The sequence below is a fragment of the Polypterus senegalus genome, chromosome 12 (assembly GCF_016835505.1).
Source record: "Polypterus senegalus isolate Bchr_013 chromosome 12, ASM1683550v1, whole genome shotgun sequence".
NCBI classification, from domain to species: domain Eukaryota; kingdom Metazoa; phylum Chordata; class Cladistia; order Polypteriformes; family Polypteridae; genus Polypterus; species Polypterus senegalus.
Genome location: NC_053165.1, coordinates 13,943,430 through 13,965,006, shown reverse-complemented (window position 1 = coordinate 13,965,006; position 21,577 = coordinate 13,943,430). Strand labels below are relative to the sequence as shown.

General features: G+C 40.5%; 1 protein-coding gene across 8 annotated transcripts in view; it reads right to left on the bottom strand.

The window, feature by feature from the left end:
* Positions 1-21,577, bottom strand: part of LOC120540282 (microphthalmia-associated transcription factor-like) — a 219,738-nt gene that overhangs the window by 128,545 nt on the left and 69,616 nt on the right. Inside the window, exon 1 of one of the 8 annotated variants that reach the window (XM_039770905.1) lies at positions 2,034-2,129. The exons of the other annotated variants lie outside the window; for them this stretch is intronic. Within the exon in view, the coding sequence (XP_039626839.1) occupies positions 2,034-2,089 (56 nt within the window). The 5' untranslated portion in view covers positions 2,090-2,129. Of the gene's footprint in view, positions 1-2,033; positions 2,130-21,577 lie in introns of those variants that run through there. 8 annotated transcript variants of the gene reach the window in all.

Below are 21,577 nucleotides of genomic sequence, written 5' to 3'. Positions count from 1 at the left end.
TGTATCACACCTGAGTTCAATTTCCGTAGCCACCCCCAGGCCTGATTACTGCCACACCTGTTTCAATCAAGAAATCACTTAAATAGGAGCTGCCTGACACAGAGAAGTAGACCAAAAGCACCTCAAAAGCTAGACATCATGCCAAGATCCAAAGAAATTCAGGAACAAATGAGAACAGAAGTAATTGAGATCTATCAGTCTGGTAAAGGTTATAAAGCCATTTCTAAAGCTTTGGGACTCCAGCGAACCACAGTGAGAGCCATTATCCACAAATGGCAAAAACATGGAACAGTGGTGAACCTTCCCAGGAGTGGCCGGCCGACCAAAATTACCCCAACAGCGCAGAGACGACTCATCCGAGAGGTCACAAAAGACCCCAGGACAACGTCTAAAGAACTGCAGGCCTCACTTGCCTCAATTAAGGTCAGTGTTCACGACTCCACCATAAGAAAGAGACTGGGCAAAAACGGCCTGCATGGCAGATTTCCAAGACGCAAACCACTGTTAAGCAAAAAGAACATTAGGGCTCGTCTCAATTTTACTAAGAAACATCTCAATGATTGCCAAGACTTTTGGGAAAATACCTTGTGGACTGAAGAGACAAAAGTTGAACTTTTGGAAGGCAAATGTCCGTTACATCTGGCGTAAAAGGAACACAGCATTTCAGAAAAAGAACATCATACCAACAGTAAAATATGGTGGTGGTAGTGTGATGGTCTGGGGTTGTTTTGCTGCTTCAGTACCTGGAAGGCTTGCTGTGATAGATGGAACCATGAATTCTATGGTCTACCAAAAAATCCTGAAGGAGAATGTCCGGCCATCTGTTTGTCAACTCAAGCTGAAGCGATCTTGGGTGCTGCAACAGGACAATGACCCAAAACACACCAGCAAATCCACCTCTGAATGGCTGAAGAAAAACAAAATGAAGACTTTGGAGTGGCCTAGTCAAAGTCCTGACCTGAATCCAATTGAGATGTTATGGCATGACCTTAAAAAGGCGGTTCATGCTAGAAAACCCTCAAATAAAGCTGAATTACAACAATTCTGCAAAGATGAGTGGGCCAAAATTCCTCCAGAGAGCTGTAAAAGACTCATTGCAAGTTATCGCAAACGCTTGATTGCAGTTATTGCTGCTAAGGGTGGCCCAACCAGTTATTAGGTTCAGGGGGCAATTACTTTTTAACACAGGGCCATGTAGGTTTGGATTTTTTTCTCACTAAATAATAAAAACCATCATTTAAAAACTGCATTTTGTGTTTACTTGTGTTGTATTTGACTAATGATTAAATGTGTTTGATGATCAGAAACATTTTGTGTGACAAACATGCAAAAGAATAAGAAATCAGGAAGGGGGCAAATAGTTTTTCACACCACTGTAGATGGGGCACAAACCCATCTTGAGGTACACTCATTATGACAATATGAGGCCAGTTACCCCAATATGCCCGTCTTTGGGGATATGGAGGTACTCTGCACTACTTATACAGACATCGATAGAATAAGCAGAATTTACATGAAAATGATTTACAATCGCCAGTTAGGGATTTCAGGGATGTGGGAGAGAATAACTGGAGTTCCGAGGGGAAACCCCACAAAGACACAGAAAGAACATGTAAACTCTACACAGACGGTGATTTAGAGGCACCAGTTAACCTAACACGCACATGTTTTCTACATCAGAAAATAACAACGTGCTCAAATGCATTGCAATGATTAGCAGCCCGGACGCTGGTGTGCAAATCAAATTAACGCTGGTTCCGCTCTGTCCACTGACCTGACTCTACTTGAAGAAAACGCAAACACACACACACACACACAGAGTTTAAATCAGATGAATGCAGACGAACTGAACTTTAAATCACCCTGTGCTGCACGACTTTTTCCCTCCTCCTCCTCCTCCTCTCCAGACACACAATACCTTCTGCTCTACAGCAGCCTTTCTTCTCAGCCTTTTTCACATTAACAGCTGTGTGAATAGAGATTTGCAGCTCAAGACAGTTAAGGCCGTCTTTAAGGCAGAGCAAAGTACTTACAGGTAGCTGCTTTGAAATGCATACGGCCTGAACATTTGTAATCCAAGGGCCTCCATCTTTTCCTTAAAGGTGTTCTGCAAGCCCTTGAAGGAGCGTGAAAGTCACAGTGTGCTCCAGCTGTAAGCGTGTCACTGGGGGAGGCTCCTGATAAGGCCCTGGCAACTCCAATCCCCACGCAGCTTAGTGCCGAAGGGTGCCCTACTGTCTGTCTGTAGCGCTAGACCTGTTTAATCCAGCACCTGCCTGGGAAAGAACAAGCGGCAGGACGCTGAGCAATCAGGGCACACTGTTAGTAAGACACTTAAATGCATCAAGGTCACTACAATCTATTTAAATCAGCGGGGACTTCAGGGGTGAGGAAGTTCACTGTACCAGACAGCAGCCCTTTAAATTCCTTGACCAAGACATGATAAAGGCATCCTCCTGGTTTTTGGGTCTTCCTTTTAAGGGTGAGTTTCACAACTTAAAAAAAAAAAAAACACACCAGGAGTAGACATAAGGGACAACTCAGCTATGAGCGATCTAAGTGGACCATAGGGGTCCCTTTACATTTGTTTCATCTTCTTATAGAGCCTTCAAAGCACTGGAGCTGACAAGCTCGAACTTTTATCAATATAAATAGAACAGAATTGGAATCACATCTGATAAAATGGCACCATTTAGCCAATAAATGGGTTCTACAGGTTCATCTACTCTTGGGCAAATAACTCCAAGCAAGCAGTCAACGACAGTCATAAGTCCAATGTTCTTCACAGAAATTGCAGAACAATGTGGTGTTGTTCCATACGGGACCAACTACACTCACACCAGCAGGCTTAGAGACAGCTACCGTATTTATGTTTAACAATCAGCCTGTCATGTACTCTTGGGTTGCAGGCATGGCTGTGGAATCAGGACACAAAACCTTTAACTTCTCAATTTATGGTACCACCAAATCCAACTCCTCTCTATGTATTTAGACTCATATATTTACTGTGTTGATTGAAAGCACACAACATACAAAGCATTTCATCACTGTCATTGTGAATTAGCAGGTTAATTTTATCACCCTAACCTGTTAAAGGTTTGGTTTTAAAAGTTGTAGCAATGCTGCTGTGGCTTTTGTAAATTATTTTTAAATTATTATTATTTATTAATTATTATTTATTAAAAGATACTTATAAAAATTAAAAAGTGCCTATATTTTTACCAAATGTCTAGAAGACAGATAGATTAATTGAATTAGTGTAAGTAAAATTGGAAATTTATTTGACAAATTATATTACAATCTACATTTATAGTCAGAATTGGTAAATCTTTAGTGACTCTGACTCCAGTAACCCAATAATTGCTTTCTACTTTGACTTCAGGTCCATGTTTGATCATCGTGTTTTTTGGATGCACACGTTACATTTGAGTTACATGCTTCCATTCCATTAGGTCAGATTATCTCGGGGCGTAACGTGAGCTACTGAGCTATGCTGATGACACACAACTGTATTTATCAATAGCACCTGATGACTCCGACTCTCTTGATTCACTGATACAATATCTTACTTGTGTTTCTGAATGGATGAGTAGTAATTTCATCCATCCATCCATTTTCTAACCCGCTGAATCCGAATACAAGGTCACGGGGGTCTGCTGGAGCCAATCCCAGCCAACACAGGGCACAAGGCAGGAACCAATCCTGGGCAGGGTGCCAACCCACCGCAGGACACACACAAACACACCAAGCACACCAAGCACACACTAGGGCCAATTTAGAATCGCCAACCCACCTAACCTGCATGTCTTTGGATTGTGGGAGGAAACCGGAGCGCCCGGAGGAAACCCACGCAGACACGGGGAGAACATGCAAACTCCACGCAGGGAGGACTGAGTAGTAATTTTCTCAAACTAAATAAAGAGAAATTTTAGTGATTGGCAATAATGGATATAATGAGGTTATTAGAAATAAACTTGATGCATTAGGATTAAAAGTCAAGACGGAGGTAAAGAATTTAGGGGTAACTATTGACTCTGACCTGAATTTTAAATCCCATATTAATCAGATTACTAGGACAGCATTTTTCACTTAAGAAATATAGCAAAAGTTAGAACTCTTACAACACGGCAAAATGCTGAGAAATTAGTTCACGCTTTTGTCTTACTGTACTGTAACGCACTCCTCTCAGGACTACCCAAAAAAGACATCAATCGATTGCAACGAGGGCAGAATGCAGCTGCTAGAATCCGAGCACGTCACCCCAGTCTTAGCGTCACTACACTGGTTAACTATGTCATTTAGAATTGACTTTAAAATACTGCTTATGGTTTACAAAGCCTTAAATCATCTCGCTCCATCTTATATTTCAGAAAGTCTGACACCTTATATTCCAAATCACAACCTTAGAGCTTCAAATGAGTGTCTACCTATAATTCCAAGAGCTAAACTTAAAAGAAGTGGTGAGGTGGCCTTCTGCTGTTATGCACCTCAGATCTGGAATAGTTTGCCAAAGGAATTCGACAGGCTAATATGGTGAAGCACTTTAAAACACTTTTAACAAGGCTTTCTCACAGCTTCATTTTAGTTTAATCCTGATGCTCTGTATAATTAATTAGTTATCATTATTATTCATGGTGGCTCCAAAATCTGTACTAACCCCTATTTTCTCTTCTGTTCTTTTTCCGGTTTTCTGTGGTGGCGACCTGTGCCACCACCATCTGATCAAAGCACCATGATGTCCCTACATTGATATTTAAAGGGCAGAAGTCCACATGACCGTCATCATCCAGTCCTTCCATGAGAACCCTGAATATAATGAGGACTGATTGTGAGGTCATTGATGTTAGGTAGAATACCTAGAGGGGGCTGGGCGGTCTCGTGACCTCGGACCCCCTGCAGATTTTATTTTTTTCTCTAGCCGTCTGGAAGTTGTTTTTTGTTTTTTCTGACCTCACTGGCCATCAGACCTTACTTTTATTCCATGTTAATTGGTGTTCCCTAATTTTAATTCTTATTTATTTTGTCTTTTTTCTCTTTCTTCATCACTTTTAGCTACATTGTTTGTATGAAAATGTGCTATAGAAATAAATATTGTTGTTGTTGTTTGAGTTTGAGCAATACAATTTGAAAGAGCGTGTATAATATCTTGAGCATGAGTGACACATTTTGCAAGCGTGCTTAGGACATTTTGAGCACAAGTGTTGCATTCTGAAAACAATCGCTACATTTTGCAAGCATGCTTGGACATTTTGCATGCAAGAATCAAATTTTGTCTTTATTTACTTTATCAAAGAGAAGGATATCACCTTTCTGCTTTTTATTAAATCTTTTTGTAACAAAAGGTCACATTCAAAAATAACAGTGATAGCAGGATGTGCTTACATGTACCATTGCAGCACATAAAATACATACTTTTAATACATTTAATGCATGTAATAGCATTTTAAATTTACAATTAAAAACCAAAGCCTGATTACGCATATGATTGCGGAAATAGCGACAGTCGTAGTAGCAGCTGTAACATTAGTAGTTGTATTGCCACTTGTACGGAGTGTCACACACGTGCGCATGGGAGGCAGCTAAAGGGCTTGAGTGAAGGCAGTTCGGAGGCATGCCGGGGTGTGGCAGAGTGCACTGACTCTTTTTCTCCCTTGCCTGTAGACCATCCCCGGGGGATTTCACCTGGCTCTCCTGACATCACTTCCGGGACTGAGCCAATGGAAGTCGGCCACACCAGCTCCAGTCCCTCTGATGTCACCTCCGGCTACGAACCAATGGTGGAAGACCACGTGCCAGATCCATATGACCTCACTTCCTGTCTCCCCCTTTAAAACCTGCCCCTTTTCCTTTGTTTCCTCAGTCTTGTACTGGACTCGGTTGAATGCACTTCAGTGCTGATTATTTTGACAAAACGACCTTTTGCAGCCAGGATACTATATTATCAGGTGGCTGCCCCAACTCTTTATCTGTCCATGTCTCGTTCTTGTGACAGGAGAAAAGTATGCAAAATCTTTACTTGCATGTCCGACCACCAAGCAACACATTGCCATGGTGCCCTTCATATATATCATGTAGCATTTTCATCTGTCTCTATCACAGAGTACTCTTCTTATATATAACAATGGAGCACCACAAGGGAACACTCCTGTCTCCTTTTCTCTTTACTCTGTACACCTGGACTATAAATATAACAGCAGCTGGCTTTTTTTTTCTTCTTAGGAGAGACTGCATTCTTTTAATTGTAATTGGTGATATCCTTCACATCTTCTATAACTCTGTGATGGTCAGTGTGATTTTCTACACTGTGGTGTACTGGGCTGCTAAGATCACTTCAGGAGAGGCACACCAAATCAACAAGCTAATTAAAAAGGCAGGCTCAGTTAAGCGACACCCTCTGGACCCCCTGGAGGCTGGAGCAAAAGAGAAAATTAAAACAAAACTGAGTGCCATTATGAACAATGCTGCGCATCCTCTCCATGACACACTAACACTGAGGACTTTCAGCCATCGGGTTATTCAGCAAATATGTGTCAGGAAACCTATAATGCCTTTATCTATCTATCTATCTATCTATCTATCTTCCCAAGTATCAAAGTGTCTATCATTTTGTAGCTACAGTACATGTACTTATCTATTATACAGTTATAGTAGTACTGCTATGTGTAGAGTACAGTATAATTCTCACTTGCATGTGAAACCAATAGGCAACATATTGCCACTTTCCAGCACCATAAACAAGAATGTATTCAAAGACAGAACAGAACAAAACACAAATCATCTTACCTGTTGTACTTCTTATCCCTGTCACCTGGCCATTGAACCATTCCACAGGTGCTTTTGAATATCTGACTCTCCATTCATTAACCCAACCACCCATCCATCCGTTTTCATTATACCAACATGAGAGACATGCCAGTAAGAATCTCACCTCGGATTTGAACTTGAATATAACCCTATGAGCAAGCGAGCACAGCAGTAGCGATAGACAAAGTAACACCCATCTATTTTCTGCACCTACTAAATCTGGATGGGCTAAGATCCTACAGGATGTCAGTCCAGAACAGGGGACACATACACCAGGGTCATATATCTTGAATGTTGTGGCTTTGCCATCTGTCTGCTCCAATCAGCCTCTAACTAATTAATCAACCACTGCAGGCAACTTCCCTAGGCACCACACTTTCTCCCCCTCACTTCTAAATTCCATTCTTGTTGGTTTGTCTATCCTTGATCCTTTCAGACTACTCTACCACCCACTGCTTGCTCCAATTCTGAAACCCCCCAGACAGCAGTGGTCAAATGTATTCTTCTCCAGAAGTATCTTTTGGGTCAATGCCCCAATTCCTTCTGGGTTTGCAGTACAATTCCTGTAAGAAGACTGCCACATAGTGGCCCTCCGAAACACTGCACTACTAATCCCCACATGCTCAGAAAGAGACAATTCATAAAATAGACCAATCAGTAGCTAAAAACCACCTCCTTATTGTGGAAATTACTATAAGTGACTCGAAACCTAACTTCTGGACTGGGGACAATCCATGACCACCAACCACACACACAAGCACATCTGATAATAAAGACAACGAGGGGCAGGCAAAGAGTGCACTGCAGGGATGATCCAATGGTCTGAGCTGAAGGAGAAGCTCATCTCAGCTACAGTTCCATAAATAAAACCTTCAAGTAAAAACATTTAACGAGAGTCCAACACTTCAGAAAAAAGTTACTTTCTGATCCCCTAAACAATCTCGACATTTTTGAAACCCGTTTTCATATGTAGGATAGCAGTTAACACAAGGCAATAATTACTGCCAATTATTCCAGTCTATATCGGGCAACATTTAACAAGAATATTGTGGGAAACTTCAACAGCTGTCACAGCAATTCTTGTATTCTGTATTGGATGTGACAAGGAAGCGAGGATAAAAAAGCCAAAAAAAGGCAGAAGCTGACTAATAGCCTTAACACTCCATTAAAAATGTGCATTTATCACATACACAGAGTCCAGCAGGAATGGCAGAAAAGGTTTCTTTCCACAAAGTCCAAATCTCACACCTGGACCAAAGTCAACCACTGGGTATAAAGAGGCCAAAGCAGGCAAGCCGACAGACAACAAGATTGTAGTGGAAATGTAACTGCACTGCTGCCTCGTGGGCCCAGTGTCCTGGGTTCAAATCCCACATCTGACTGCTGTCTTACTGGAGCTCAAATGTTACTGCAGTTGCCTTTGTGCCCCCCCACCAACCCATTTCAAAAATGTACATTTTACACTAAATGAAAATTCGAAACTGGACCTGGATGTTGCCAGGATAGGTTTCACAACCCAGAAATGGGTTGACAATCCATCCATCCATCCATCCATTTTCTAACACGTTGAATCCGAATACAGGGTCACGGGGGTCTGGGGTTGACAATCAATCCATGTTTAATATTATGATACATGATTGTTTTAGTCATCTTCCATGTAAATTCATTCTTTGGCAGAGTGTTTGTCCAGTTTCTCCCGCACAGAGAGCAGTGTTGGGACATTTCATACAAAGAATTAGGTAGGAAAATGATTCCTGTATGCTGTGTTCTTGTCGTCACTGTGGTATAACTACACGATCTGTATTATAAATGTGAGCACACGTTTTATAGCTTTTCTGTAGGCAGACTAATAAGAAAATATTTTTTGTTTATGAATTTTGGTGTGTTATTATGATCACACTTTAATCTGCCTCTTCCTTTTCACAGGACTACTATATTTGTGAAACAGAGCTTCAGAAATCAAGTGCAGTACCAATAGACCTGGTGTTAGACCAACGTTAGGGACATGTTAGTAAGAATCTCATAAACCTAAACTTGAATATAAGACAATGAACAATGGAGCAAGGAAAAAGTAAAACAGGATCTCTGCAAAAATGTCTAAATTAATGACAAATAAAAAACACAAAATAAATGATCACATAAATATTCACTTCAAGTCAGTATTGCACCTTTGGCGGCCATTTCCAAATCTGCTTAATCTATTTTAGGGCTCACTGAACATTGGGGCCTTTAACGGAAGCCAGTCCAGTCTGGCACAGTGCACAAACACACACACACAAGCACACACACACACACACACACACACTATTGCCATTCTCTAACATAACCCACATGTCTTTGAGATGTGAGAAGAACACAAAGACAGAGTATGCAAGCTTACAAGAGTCAATGATCAGGCCAGGATCTGAAGCCAGGACTCTGTGGCCGTAAGGGGCACCTGTTATTCTACAAGTGCTCTCACTCAAGCTTCCTTTTTCATATTCTACATGTTAAGTGATATGCCCTTGACCTTGTGATCCTAAATGTAACAGCAAGTGACTGGTGTTGAATAAAGCATGTGTGTGGGTGCAAGTGTGTTGGAGTGATGTGTAGTTCCTGATCAAAATCATCATTTTTGGAAAAAATCATTTTTGTGAACTGAAAGTACTGAATCACTTGAGGAAATGACTCAGTTTGATCCAAGCAACTACAAAGACCCTGAAGTTAAATACATAAAAAATTAACTTCAGCCAGTGATGACCCTAAATGTCCCACGGTCTAAACTGTGCCACTCAGCCAAGTCCGTGTTAGGATGCTGATTTTGTGTTGTTGCTCTCCTCCATCGGAGCTCACTCTTTAGTTGCATTGGTTAAAAGAATACTCCAAAACTGACACTTTTTCATTTCTTGGAGTTCTTTCGGCATTTATCCAGAAATTTGGAAACTACCATCTTAAATAGGAATTATCCTGTGACATCACATCATGGCCACTTCTAGCTGAATAGTAGCAATGGCCCAAGCAACCATGAACAATATTATTCTGGCTATAAATAAAACACACAAAATGGCAGCGCCCACAAAATAATAATAAAATGGTGATAAAAAATAATCATACCTTAAAAAGAATACTATATATTCTTGTATGTAAATACATATACAGTACAGGCCAAAAGTTTGGACACACCTCCTCATTCAATGTGTTTTCTTTCTTTTCATGACCATTTTCAGCACTCCATCACTCTCCTTCTTGGTCAAATAGCCCTTACACAGCCTGGAGGTGTGTTTGGGGTCATTGTCCTGTTGAAAAATAAATGATCGTCCAACTAACCTGACTTCTGCACAACACAACTGCTGGTCCCAACCCCATTGATAAAGCAAGAAATTCCACTAAATAACCCTGATAAGGCACACCTGTGAAGTGAAAACCATTTCAGGTGACTACCTGTTGAAGCTCATCGAGAGAATGCCAAGAGTGTGCAAAGCAGTAATCAGAGCAAAGGGTGGCTATTTTGAAGAAACTAGAATATAAAACATGTTTTCAGTTATTTCACCTTTTTTTGTTAAGTACATAACTCCACATGTGTTCATTCATAGTTTTGATGTCTTCAGTGAGAATCTACAAATGTAAATGGTCTTGAAAATAAAGAAAACACATTGAATGAGGAGGTGTGACCAAACTTTTGGCCTGTACTGTATATATATATATATATATATATATATATATATATATATATATATATATATATATATATATATATATATATATATATATATATATATATATATATATATATATACATACATACATACATACATACATACATACATACTAGTGGGTTCCACCCTGCTCGCTTCGCTCGTCTGCCACTTCGCTCGTCTGCCACTCGCGTTGTGAAGATCAGCTCAACCAGCTACTGGCTTTCTGCTGCTGCTGCTGCCACTGCTGCCGGGCCGCGTGATCTGCCTCTGGCACACACTTAAAACATTTAAAAGCCTGTACAGCAGCTGTCCTACTCTTTATCTTTTATTTCCGTCCCCGGGCATGGTTAAATCTTTTAGTACAAAGTCTCGTCTTGCGGGGCATGCGTTCTTGATATTTTAAAACGGAATAAGAATCTGAAAATCTAACATCACAAAAGCTTGATAAATTCTGAAAAGAATGATACCAAACATATATATGTAGGTTTTAAAATAAGCCCGATTTAAAGTGTGACACAAAATCGTTGCACTTTTAGGCTTAGGATTTTATATACATAGAGCAGATAGATATAGAATGTCTGAATGTTCCCTACACAGTCCTAAACCCTTTGACCAATCTGGACCAAATTTTGCATAGCTACTCTCTAGGTTGACGTGGACAAGACAGGCAACCATGACACCTAGACATCCCACCCCCTCCATCCCTCATTCAAACTAGCCAGGCTGTTCATTCTGTGTATCAAGACTTACACAAGTTGACATGTAGGCTTGTACAGTTGATCTTATAACACACTGTTCAGTTGGTTTTGCCTTGTGTGACATATTGGAGTGTTCTTACTATGGAGACTTTCAAATTCCTCACCTATATTTAAAAAATATTTAAATGAAATGACTCAATGATCTATGGGGGTTTGTTTCCTGCCTTGCGCCCTGTGTTGGCTGGGATTGGCTCCAGTAGACCCCCGTGACCCGGTAGTTAGGATATAGCGGGTTGGATAATGGATGGATGGATGGATGACTCAATGATTTTTCTTATTTGGTGTAATTGATTCTCACATTTTCTGCCTGAACTGATATATTTCTTTATCTTCAGTCAAATCAAATAGGGGATAATAAATTGTACTGTACAGCAGAATCAAACTGTTTTGCCTGGTTGACTCATTAACTGTTCATGTATATTCACCACCTACAGCAGCATGCGATCCCACATTTAACAGTACTATATACCTTCCACGACTCGGCCCTTTGTTTGGAACTTGAACTTTCAACTTTTCCCAGATCAGCTCCACCACAGAGCAGAAATGTGAAGCGCTAACCCCTTGGATCTAAAGGAACGTTCTTGCAACTTATAAAAATAAGGCTACTCTTCTGCAGTGTAAAATGGGAGGTTTCTCTTCACAAATCAATTTGCTTTTTAATTTTTCTTATATAAGAAGTTACTGTAATATTTGTATTCATTCATAGTACATGTAAAGTCAACTGTATTAACAATATTATGACAAATATTTTTTCAGGTAAGGAAGACAGAAGTTTCAAGGCAAAGTATTTAAACTGACTAATTATGGCACCAGAGATTGGTCATGTATTGCATGTTAGCACATACAAGTAAGAATTTAACTTTGCATGTAGCAATAATGACTCAATAATGCTTCGCGTATCACAGACACAAAAAAAAAAAATGACAATATCATATTGACACTCAAGTATCGTGATAATATCAGGTTGTGATTTCTGTCCACCCGTACATCTCATTTGCAAAGACATTGACATGAATTCTCAACATTGAACATTTTAAGTGTACTATATGATGTCCGTCTTTATTATAATTACATTTATTTTATGATTGGGTCAGAGACCCCTCTTCCCAGGTGTAGTATAGGTGTCTAATAAGAGACCACTTTCTACCTGGGACTAACAAAACACAAAGGGTCCAAAATCACAAGTAGTGGTGCAGAAGGGCAGCCCATTGCTTCACCGGACTCCTTTAGTCATTTCTGCTCATTTGAGGAGGATAGTAAGAAAGGAAACAAAATTAGATTTCCACACCAGCACTTTTTTGCAGTTTTAATATAAATGAAATAAAACGTCATTAACTGCAAATAAGGGGCTCGTCTGAGCAGATTGTAAAGGAAAGCTTCCTGTGAGGTTAATGCCACAGACATACATAGCCGTGCGCTGAGCAAAGACAGAAGAATTCAGCTCCCCTCTACGAAGCCGCCAGCCAAGGCAAATCTGTAATGCAATTAGGAGAGGCTGAGGAGTGCTGATCTTGTTAAATGTGTCGCTCCTTGCTGCCTTCATGCCGGAAGCTCCCGGAGTTTTGCTCTCCTTTCCTGCTAAAATACAATCTGCTGCACGATTAGAATTTCTCACCAAATCTTGAGACAACGTTGCCAATTTTCCATCAACATTTTAAAGCTGGCAGCTCAGTAACTGTAGATCCCGAAGTTACTCTGCCTGTGTCTGTGTTACTAAATAAAGATGGGTGGATGGGCTCCTGACAACAGCCCCCTAAATTCACCCTGGGAATTTGTCTCACGAGCCAAATGCCCTTCATTTGTATAAAGTGTAAATCCTCCACTAAATTTGAGGCATAATCTTCAGGTGCCTTCATTTATCCACACATCCTATTTGGGGTAATAGTTAACTTTAAATTAGGCTTTTATGCCCGAGTATGGTTGTGTCCATAAATACGTACTGCGATCGTCTGCAGTTTTATGAAGGATCGGTCACTACCTTGAACTAAGTCAAGCTCTAAGTCCCCAAAACCCCTTAAGAAAGTATTCCAAAAATAAATGACAGCCAACATCTGGCACAGCCTGTCTTTTCAGTACAATAGCAATACTTCTATTTACTGTGTTTGGCAACTACCTTTACTGAAGGTGTTTTACAAGTCAAAAAAACAACACAAAAGTATTTTACGAAAACTAGTGGCATATAAACCCGCTGTGTTTCCTGTATTTCAAAATGTATTAGTCACCTTTGACTAATTGGATCTTACACATTGCTCATGTCAGATTTTTAATAACTACTGAATCAATATTTATGACATATAGCATCTTTTGGAGAGAACACCATTATGATTATTTACAGTTGGAACACTGACACCTATAGTTGCTGAAAAACACCCCCATACAATTATTCATTGAGAGTGTTACCAACACATAGCATGCTGCTTGATTAGTTCTTTGTGAATGCAGTAGGTGCTGTAGTGTGTTGTAATTATGAGGGACTTGGCTGAAATAAAAAGAGACCCTACTAGGTCTGATCATTTATGTTAGGTAGGATGCCTAGAGGGGGCTGGTCGGGTGGTCTCATGGCCTCTGAACCCCTGCAGATTTTATTTTTTCACCAGCCGTCTGGAGTTTTTTTTTGCTTTTTCTGACCTCCCTGGCCATCAGACCTTAATTTTATTCTATGTTAATTAGTATTCTCTGATTTTAATTATTACTTTGTCTTTTTTCTCTTGCTTCATCATGTAAAGCACTTTGAGTTATGTTATTTGTATGAAAATGTGCTATAGAAATAAATGTTGTTGTTGTTGTTGTAGGTAGCTGTGGTTAGAGCCACAAAAAAAAATCCTTCCCTTGGTTAACATTGGCATTGATTCTTTTCTTATTAACTTGCTTATACAATATATCTCTTAAAAAAAGTAAACTAATGTACATTAACCTTTACATATCTGTAACATAAAGGTTGATGTGTGAACTTTCATTAAATTCTTCGATTGCTTTTTGTCGTGAACTAGGGGTCCCAGCCACTTCAGAGTAGTCCCAAACACTTCCAATAATACCCACTAGAGAGGGGGAATTCATTGTCAAACCCTGGCTAGTAATTATGAGACAAACATAAAATCTTTATGAAAATGTTTTTTTCAAAAAGGTTAATTTTACAAAAAGCTCTGATAATACACAAAGCTCCATAAAGCAAAGAAAAGGTAAAAAGGAGTTATCAAGGGCAGTCCAAGGTAAACAAGTCCCAAAACACAATGCAAAGACAAAGTCAAAACGCAGAGCAAAATGGTCCAAAATCTAGTGAATCACAAAAGCACAGAACTAAACTAAGAAACACTCACCAAACACTCAAGCACATTCAAAATGAACAGCCAGGAACTGTTGGAGACCCTCCGGATATATAGGGCAGAGGGCAGTTCCTGGAAATGATTGGCAGGTGGCCCAATCTCTTAGGGAACCACCTACAAAACACAAAGCACACAACAAAGGCAACGGTAACATAGCTAAATTGAAAGCAATAAACAATGCAAATAATTAACAAAAATAAAAATGAATATTAAGGACATGAAACAAGGCCTCGAACCGCAGGTTGGGGAGGAAACCTAGCTAAAATAGAAGGCTTTTATTTCTGATGGTTACAGATTGACCAGCCGGGTCCTGTTCTGATCCAGTTTTTTTCCCCCAAAAGCTTTCTAAGTCAGTTATCGAATCATATGTGTTTGAAACGAAGGCAGGACTCTTGACCAATGAATGAGGCGGAAAGGCAAATCTTCAGTTCAAAAGCACAGTATTATGTACAGAAATGCATTTTCATGTTTACAATGTCTGCTGATTTTCCCAGAAGTAACTATTAATGATATTTTAGCCAAAAAATGTATTTATTTCGCTCTGTGTGACACTGTAGCTCCGTGTTGTTCTGCCAGAAAGAGTGAGGCAGAAAATAATTTAGAATGAACTGAGAAGATAAGACATTGGCAAGAAAACAGGCAAAATTTGTAACCAATAAGTCAAAGACACAGTCATCAAGTCAAAAACCAGAATTCTAAATTGTAGTTAATATATATATATATTTTTTTTTTGCAAGGATTTATTTTCCAAGAACACAGTCAAAAGTACAACATGTCAATCCCTTAGTCTCCACTCAGATGTGTTTGTCATGACCTTTATACCCACGTACAAGCCATTAATTTCCGGTTGCTTGCCTAGCATTGAGGTAGCAAACACTAAACAAAATGGCGGCACAGTTGCAAAACAAAATGGCATTGGAAAAAGACAAACAAATAGTTAAAAGCAAATTAAATAAAGTCCAGTTAGGAAAACTGTGATCTTAATTGGAATCTACATGTTCCGAAACCTAAAGTAAATCTACTCAAGTACTACAAGAAAGACAAAAGAATTCAAAAATGCAGGCATTTGTACAAACACCATGACATGCACAGCACAGCATTAGCCTTCAAGATTATATCACAACAGGGTACTTTACAACCTGCAAGGTAATGGAGGATCACAAGTCCTTATTAATTTAGTGGGCACCCTTATTACAGGTGACCTACAAAGCACAGGTGCAAGCATCAGAAGGAACAGAGAACAACATAAAAATCAAGCAAGTGGGAGTCATATGGTTCATAATTATACCTGCAACTAAACAAAGACAAAAAAATCGAAATCCTAATCATACAAAGCATACACCAATCATATCTCTCTATTATAAAAAAAAAAATCCTGGAAAGGAAAAGCAGGGTGACGAGACGTGATCTTCTCGGAAGTTCTCGGAAGACACTTAAAAGAGCCGCGAGACGCAAACAATATCAAATGAGAGCACTCAGTTGTGTAAAGGCACGTAGCACACACAGAACCTGTGCTCTCAGCACATAAAAAGCGTATAAGGACAATACAGTACGTTCTAGATGAAACGTCAACAACTAAGCAAAGAAGAAAGAGCAGTGCGGAGAAAAGAGACCCAAAAGCTTTGGAGAGAAAAGGCAGATAAGAGATTATGAAAGCAGTGGAATTCAAAAGGCTCAAACAAACAATGGTGCGATACACATGCAGAGAAAGGTAAAGAATATGAAAGCGGTAAAATCCGAAAGTATTGTAGCAATCCAGCCAGGTTGAAGCCTTTTGTGTTTTAAGTGACTGTTAGGTCCGATTGAGGGAGGGCGGAGTACAGCAGGGAAGACTGATAGCAGCGCGACAGCAGATGATCCGATGGCACCTCCTTAGCATGCGTTCAGCCGCCCCCCGCCTTGACAATGCGAGCAGCATTATACGTCCTGAGAAAGAGATGTAACCACGCTCGGGGCCGGAAATAAAGGACAAGTATTGTTTTTACAACGTCACGTGAGACAAGGCAGTGAGACATCATTTAAAACAAGTCCACGGACATCTAACCTAGCAGTTCTTGGATTGCTGCTGGCAGACACGCTTCATGTGCTCCCAGCTCTTAAAACAACGACAAGCGACAAATAGAGCACGCAGCTTGCCAGCAGCAAAAAGCCTGTAGATGATCAGACTGCTTCTCCTTAGCGTGCGTTCAGCCAACCTAACCCTCGCCGCCCCCTTCACAACGCAAGCGGCAGAGACACAAAGTGGCTAAAGGACAGCTGCTGTACAGGCTTTAAATTAATGGGCAGCGAGACAAGCTGAACAGGCAGCAGAAAGACAGCAGATGATCAGACGGCATCTCCTTATTGTGCGTTCAGCCGCACCCCCTTCACAACACGAGCAGCTTTATACGTCCTGCGAGAAAGAGATGTAACCAAGCCCAGGGCCGGATATAAAGTATTGTTTTTACAAAAGTTTTAAAATAAAAGTGAAAATAATGCATATGTAACAATTCCCATGAAACTGACAATCTCTTTAAATTGTATATCTGGTAAACCAAACCCGGGGGTGGGCGAGCGAAAGCGAGCAGGCGGCACGGCCCGCTAGTAAAATAACAATACAAATGTAATACAACAAAACAAACAGAAACTGCATGTAAACAAGCTTGGGCAGATGTCAACCTCGACAACTATTACTAAAATTAAAAAATGAGTATCATAATATACAGAAACGTAAATGGAACAGAGGGTAAAGTAACTTTAGTCAACTTCTTTCAGTTTATTCACTTTTCATAGACATGGAGTGGTGATGGTGACTCAGCTTGGAGATTTAGCCGTGAAAAGGTGAATAGCCATATACAAAACAATGTCTGTCACACACAAATATGGATTGCAAATGTGTTGTTCTACTGTAGTGAGGAAATCTGGGCTGATGTACTGCACATTTTTTAATTTTCAGTCCAGAGCCTTACATCACCAGGTTCCTAAGGCTGCTGAATTAATTTACTTTGCCGTTGTGAAAAAGTTTCTGAGCTCCTGTAAAAGTGAGATTTCAACAGTTTTTGGTCTGAACCATTTAATCATCAGACTCATATTTAGAGACTTAAATAACCATTCTATATTTAAGAACTCCACTTCTCTTAATTATATATTGTGACCACATTATATATTTGGGGCCACTGAGCCCAAAACCTCAGACACAAATCCGGGTTCAAATAAAATGTTTTTTTTTTTTTTTTCACCAACACTTTTAGACACAAGCACTAGCCAAAATACTTCCAAAACAAATACATTTCTTGCGCCTCCAGTTCAGTGACTCCCGCTGCCTCCTGACACTGCCTCCCCAATGTGAGACCGCATGCTCCTTTTAAGCTGGACCTGGCAATGCTTCTGGTGCCACAGTGTGTCCTCTTGGAAGCACTATATGGAAAGAAGGGTAGTCCTCCCCCGGCAGGGTCCAATTCCCATGAGCCCCTGCAGGTGTCCAAACTAGGATGCCATGAGAGGACAACTGCCACCTATCGTACTGGGGATGGGCTTCCACTGGTTCATCCTTAATATGACCCCGGCCAGGCAAGAAGCTGTTTCCTTATCCAGCAAGGTATGCTCGTCTGTCCTTTCAGAATGGCCTCCTGTCCAGACATTAAATTATCCTCCATCTCAGCCAGGATGCTTGTCCCTCCTCTTGAGCACTTAAAATGTCTATCTTATGTAACTGTGCATTATTTATTTTCTGTGTACTATTTGTTTTCTTGTAACTTTTTCTTTGACATCTTGTAAAGCACTTTGAGCTACATCCTTTGTATGAAAATGTGCCGTAGAAATAAATGTTGCTGTTGTTGTAATGCTACACATCATCATGGTACTCCGCTCACTTTGATTTGGCTCGTTTTGTCACAGTCTCTTTAGCCCCATCTGTTGGTTTGCTTTGGGAGTTCACATTTATTTTTTCAAAAGAACACACAACCAAAAATGCTCCTTTTAATCCCATTTTCTTTAATTAGATAAGTAAAATGTGTCGAGATTTCCGAAATTCCTGAAATTCCACGTGAAACAATCTTTCCCAGTCTTCTAAATGAAATATAAGCCAAAGCAATTGATTATGTTAACATTTGTGTATGTCTGTGATTTTGAATGATGTACTGCAAAGTCGTGGAGGAGACTCAATTCTGCCATTGTTTGAGTTCAGGTTGAGGGCTCATTTTTGTTTGCACAACCCAGAATTGAAAGAGAAGAAAATTAAAATGTGAATTCCTATTGCATGACACATCAACAAATAGTATACTAAGTTCCCAAGCATCATGCTGCATGTTGATTAACACATGCAAAGAAGAATTTCACTGTACTCTGTATATGTGAGAGTAATGACCCTACAAACATGGCACAGCAACCCAAATTAGAAACCGCTTTTTTCTAAGCCAGGCAACATCCTGGTGTTTTACTTATCACTACATTTTTATGAAAGTAGTTGACTCACTTTACTGAAACAATTCAAATCTGCTGTGCTGCCCTCAAAAGAGCAGAAGAAAACACACAACATAAACAAATGTTTGCTTAAACAGGGGTCTCAGAGTTTCTGGATGACCTCTATGACTTCAAGCTTTTATTCCAGCAAAAATGACTGGTTATGGAACATATTTCACACTGCCAAGCCATATCATTAACTAAAATAACTGCCAAGACATTAGGGGGAGAGCCTGGAGCAGCTCAGTTCACTTTGTTACCTGGCAGCTGGTTAAGGAAAAGAACAAACAATTTGGGTGTAGTGATCTTAAAACGAGAATAAAATAAAATGAAAGTAATGAAGTACGTTCTATTGGCAGGCATAACTGGAGTTTAGTTAAGGAGCTGGCTAGAATGAAAACCTGTGACACAAGGAACTGAGTGTGATTGATTGATAATTATACAGATAGATTGACAGTACTTTATTTGTCCCACGGGAATGAATTTATCTTTTTACAGAGGCTCAGAAAATAGTATAACAAACAGTGACAAAAAACAGCCTCCATCAAATACTCAATAGAATTACTAAAAATAAGAAAACCTCTGACTTGGCTAACGATAAGAGAGCAGTCAGGGTGAGGCATTATAAATACGTGTTTCCGTAAGTACAGTGTAAAGGAGCCCCCCATGGCGTTTCTTCACACACGTCTGCTGAATAATTCATTGGCCAAAGAATTTCAGAGAGAGGATGTGAAGCATTGTTGATAACGGCATTCAGTTTTGTCTTCATTCCCCCTCTGCTACCTCCAATGGGTTTATGGCTTTCTCATAGCTTCATATCGGTTTAATCCTGATGCTCTGTATATTCAATTAATTGTCATTATTATTCATGGTGGCTCCAAAATCCATACTAACCCCTACTTTCTCTTTTGTTCATTTTCCGGTTTTCTGTGGTGCTGATCTGCGCCACCACCACCTGATTAAAGCACCGTGATGTCCCTACATTGATGGATTAAAGGTCAGAAGTCCACATGACCATCATCATCAAATTCTTCCATGAGAACCCTGAATACAATGAGGACTGACTGTGAGGTCATTTATGTTAGGTAGAATGCCCAGAGTGGGCTGGGTGGTCTCGTGGTCTGGAACCCCTGCAGATTTTATTTTTTTCTCCAGCTGTCTGGAGGTTTTCTTTGTTTTGTTTTTTCTGTCCTCCCTGGCCATCGGACCTTACTTTTATTCTATGTTAATTATCCATCCATTATCCAACCTGCTATGTCCTAACTACACGGTCACAGAGGTCTGCTGGAGCCAATCCCAGCCAACACTGGGCACAAGGCAGGGCACACACACACCCACAAACCAAGCACACACTAGGGACAATTTAGGATCGCCAAAGAACCTAACCTGCATGTCTTTGGACTGTGGGAGGAAACCCACGCAGACACGGGGAGAACATGCAAACTCCACACAGGGAGGACCCGGGAAGCAAACCCGGGTCTCCTAACTGCGAGGCAGCAGCGCTACCACTGCGCCACCGTCCGCTCTCTATGTTAATTAGTGTTCCCTTATTTTAATTCTTATTTATTTTGCCGGGCACTCCGGTTTCCTCCCACAATCCAAAGACATGCAGGTTAGGTGGATTGGCGTCTCTAAATTGGCCCTATTGTGTGCTTGGTGTGTGGGTGTGTTTGTGTGTGTCCTGCGGTGGGTTGGCACCCTGCCATTGTGATTGGTTCCTGCCTTGTGCCCTGTGTTGGCTGGGATTGGCTCCAGCGGACCCCCGTGACCCTGTATTCGGATTCAGCGGGTTAGAAAATGGATGGATGGATGGATTTATTTTGCCTTTTTTTCCCCTTCTTCATCATGTAAAGGACTTTGAGCTCCATCATTTGTATGAAAATGTGCTATAGAAATAAATGCTGTTGTTGTTGTAAACTGCAATCCATCACTGAGCCTGTCCTTTTAATCAGCTTGTTGATTCAGTGAGCCTCTCTTAAAGTGATCTTAACAGTTCAGCAGGCCACAGTGTAGAAAAATCACACTGGCATTCATCAAGTTGTAGAAAATGTGAAGGATGTCACTACCCACATTAAAGGAGTGCAGTCTCCTGCTCTGCCCTTTCTTCTATAGTTCCTCATTGTTATGAGACCAGTTCAGCCTGCCACTGATGTGGACCCCCCAAGTACCTGTAACAGCGCACCACCAACACCTCCACTCTGTGAACTGTGACCTGCTGCAGAGGGTTTGTTGGTCCACTCAAAGTCAATAAGCAGTCCCGCCGTTTTGCTGACGTTGTATTGCATACAGTTCTCTTTGCACCAAGACACAGAGGTCTCCACCTGACACCTTTACTCTGGTTTAGTAAACACTCCTCAATAACTTTAAAGAATTCACTAATGTGAGAGTTTCATGTTGGTGAAGAGAAACTTCAAAATGAGGAAGGCACAGAGTGGCATGTATCCTAATGCAGGAATTTTGTTTTTACATTTTGATACTAGCTCCATTCATTCATACAGGGCTCCAGTCCTGGTATTAGCCTTTACGTGTCGTGTGTTTTAACTCCTTGTAGTCTGAAAACAACTACCTGTGTTGG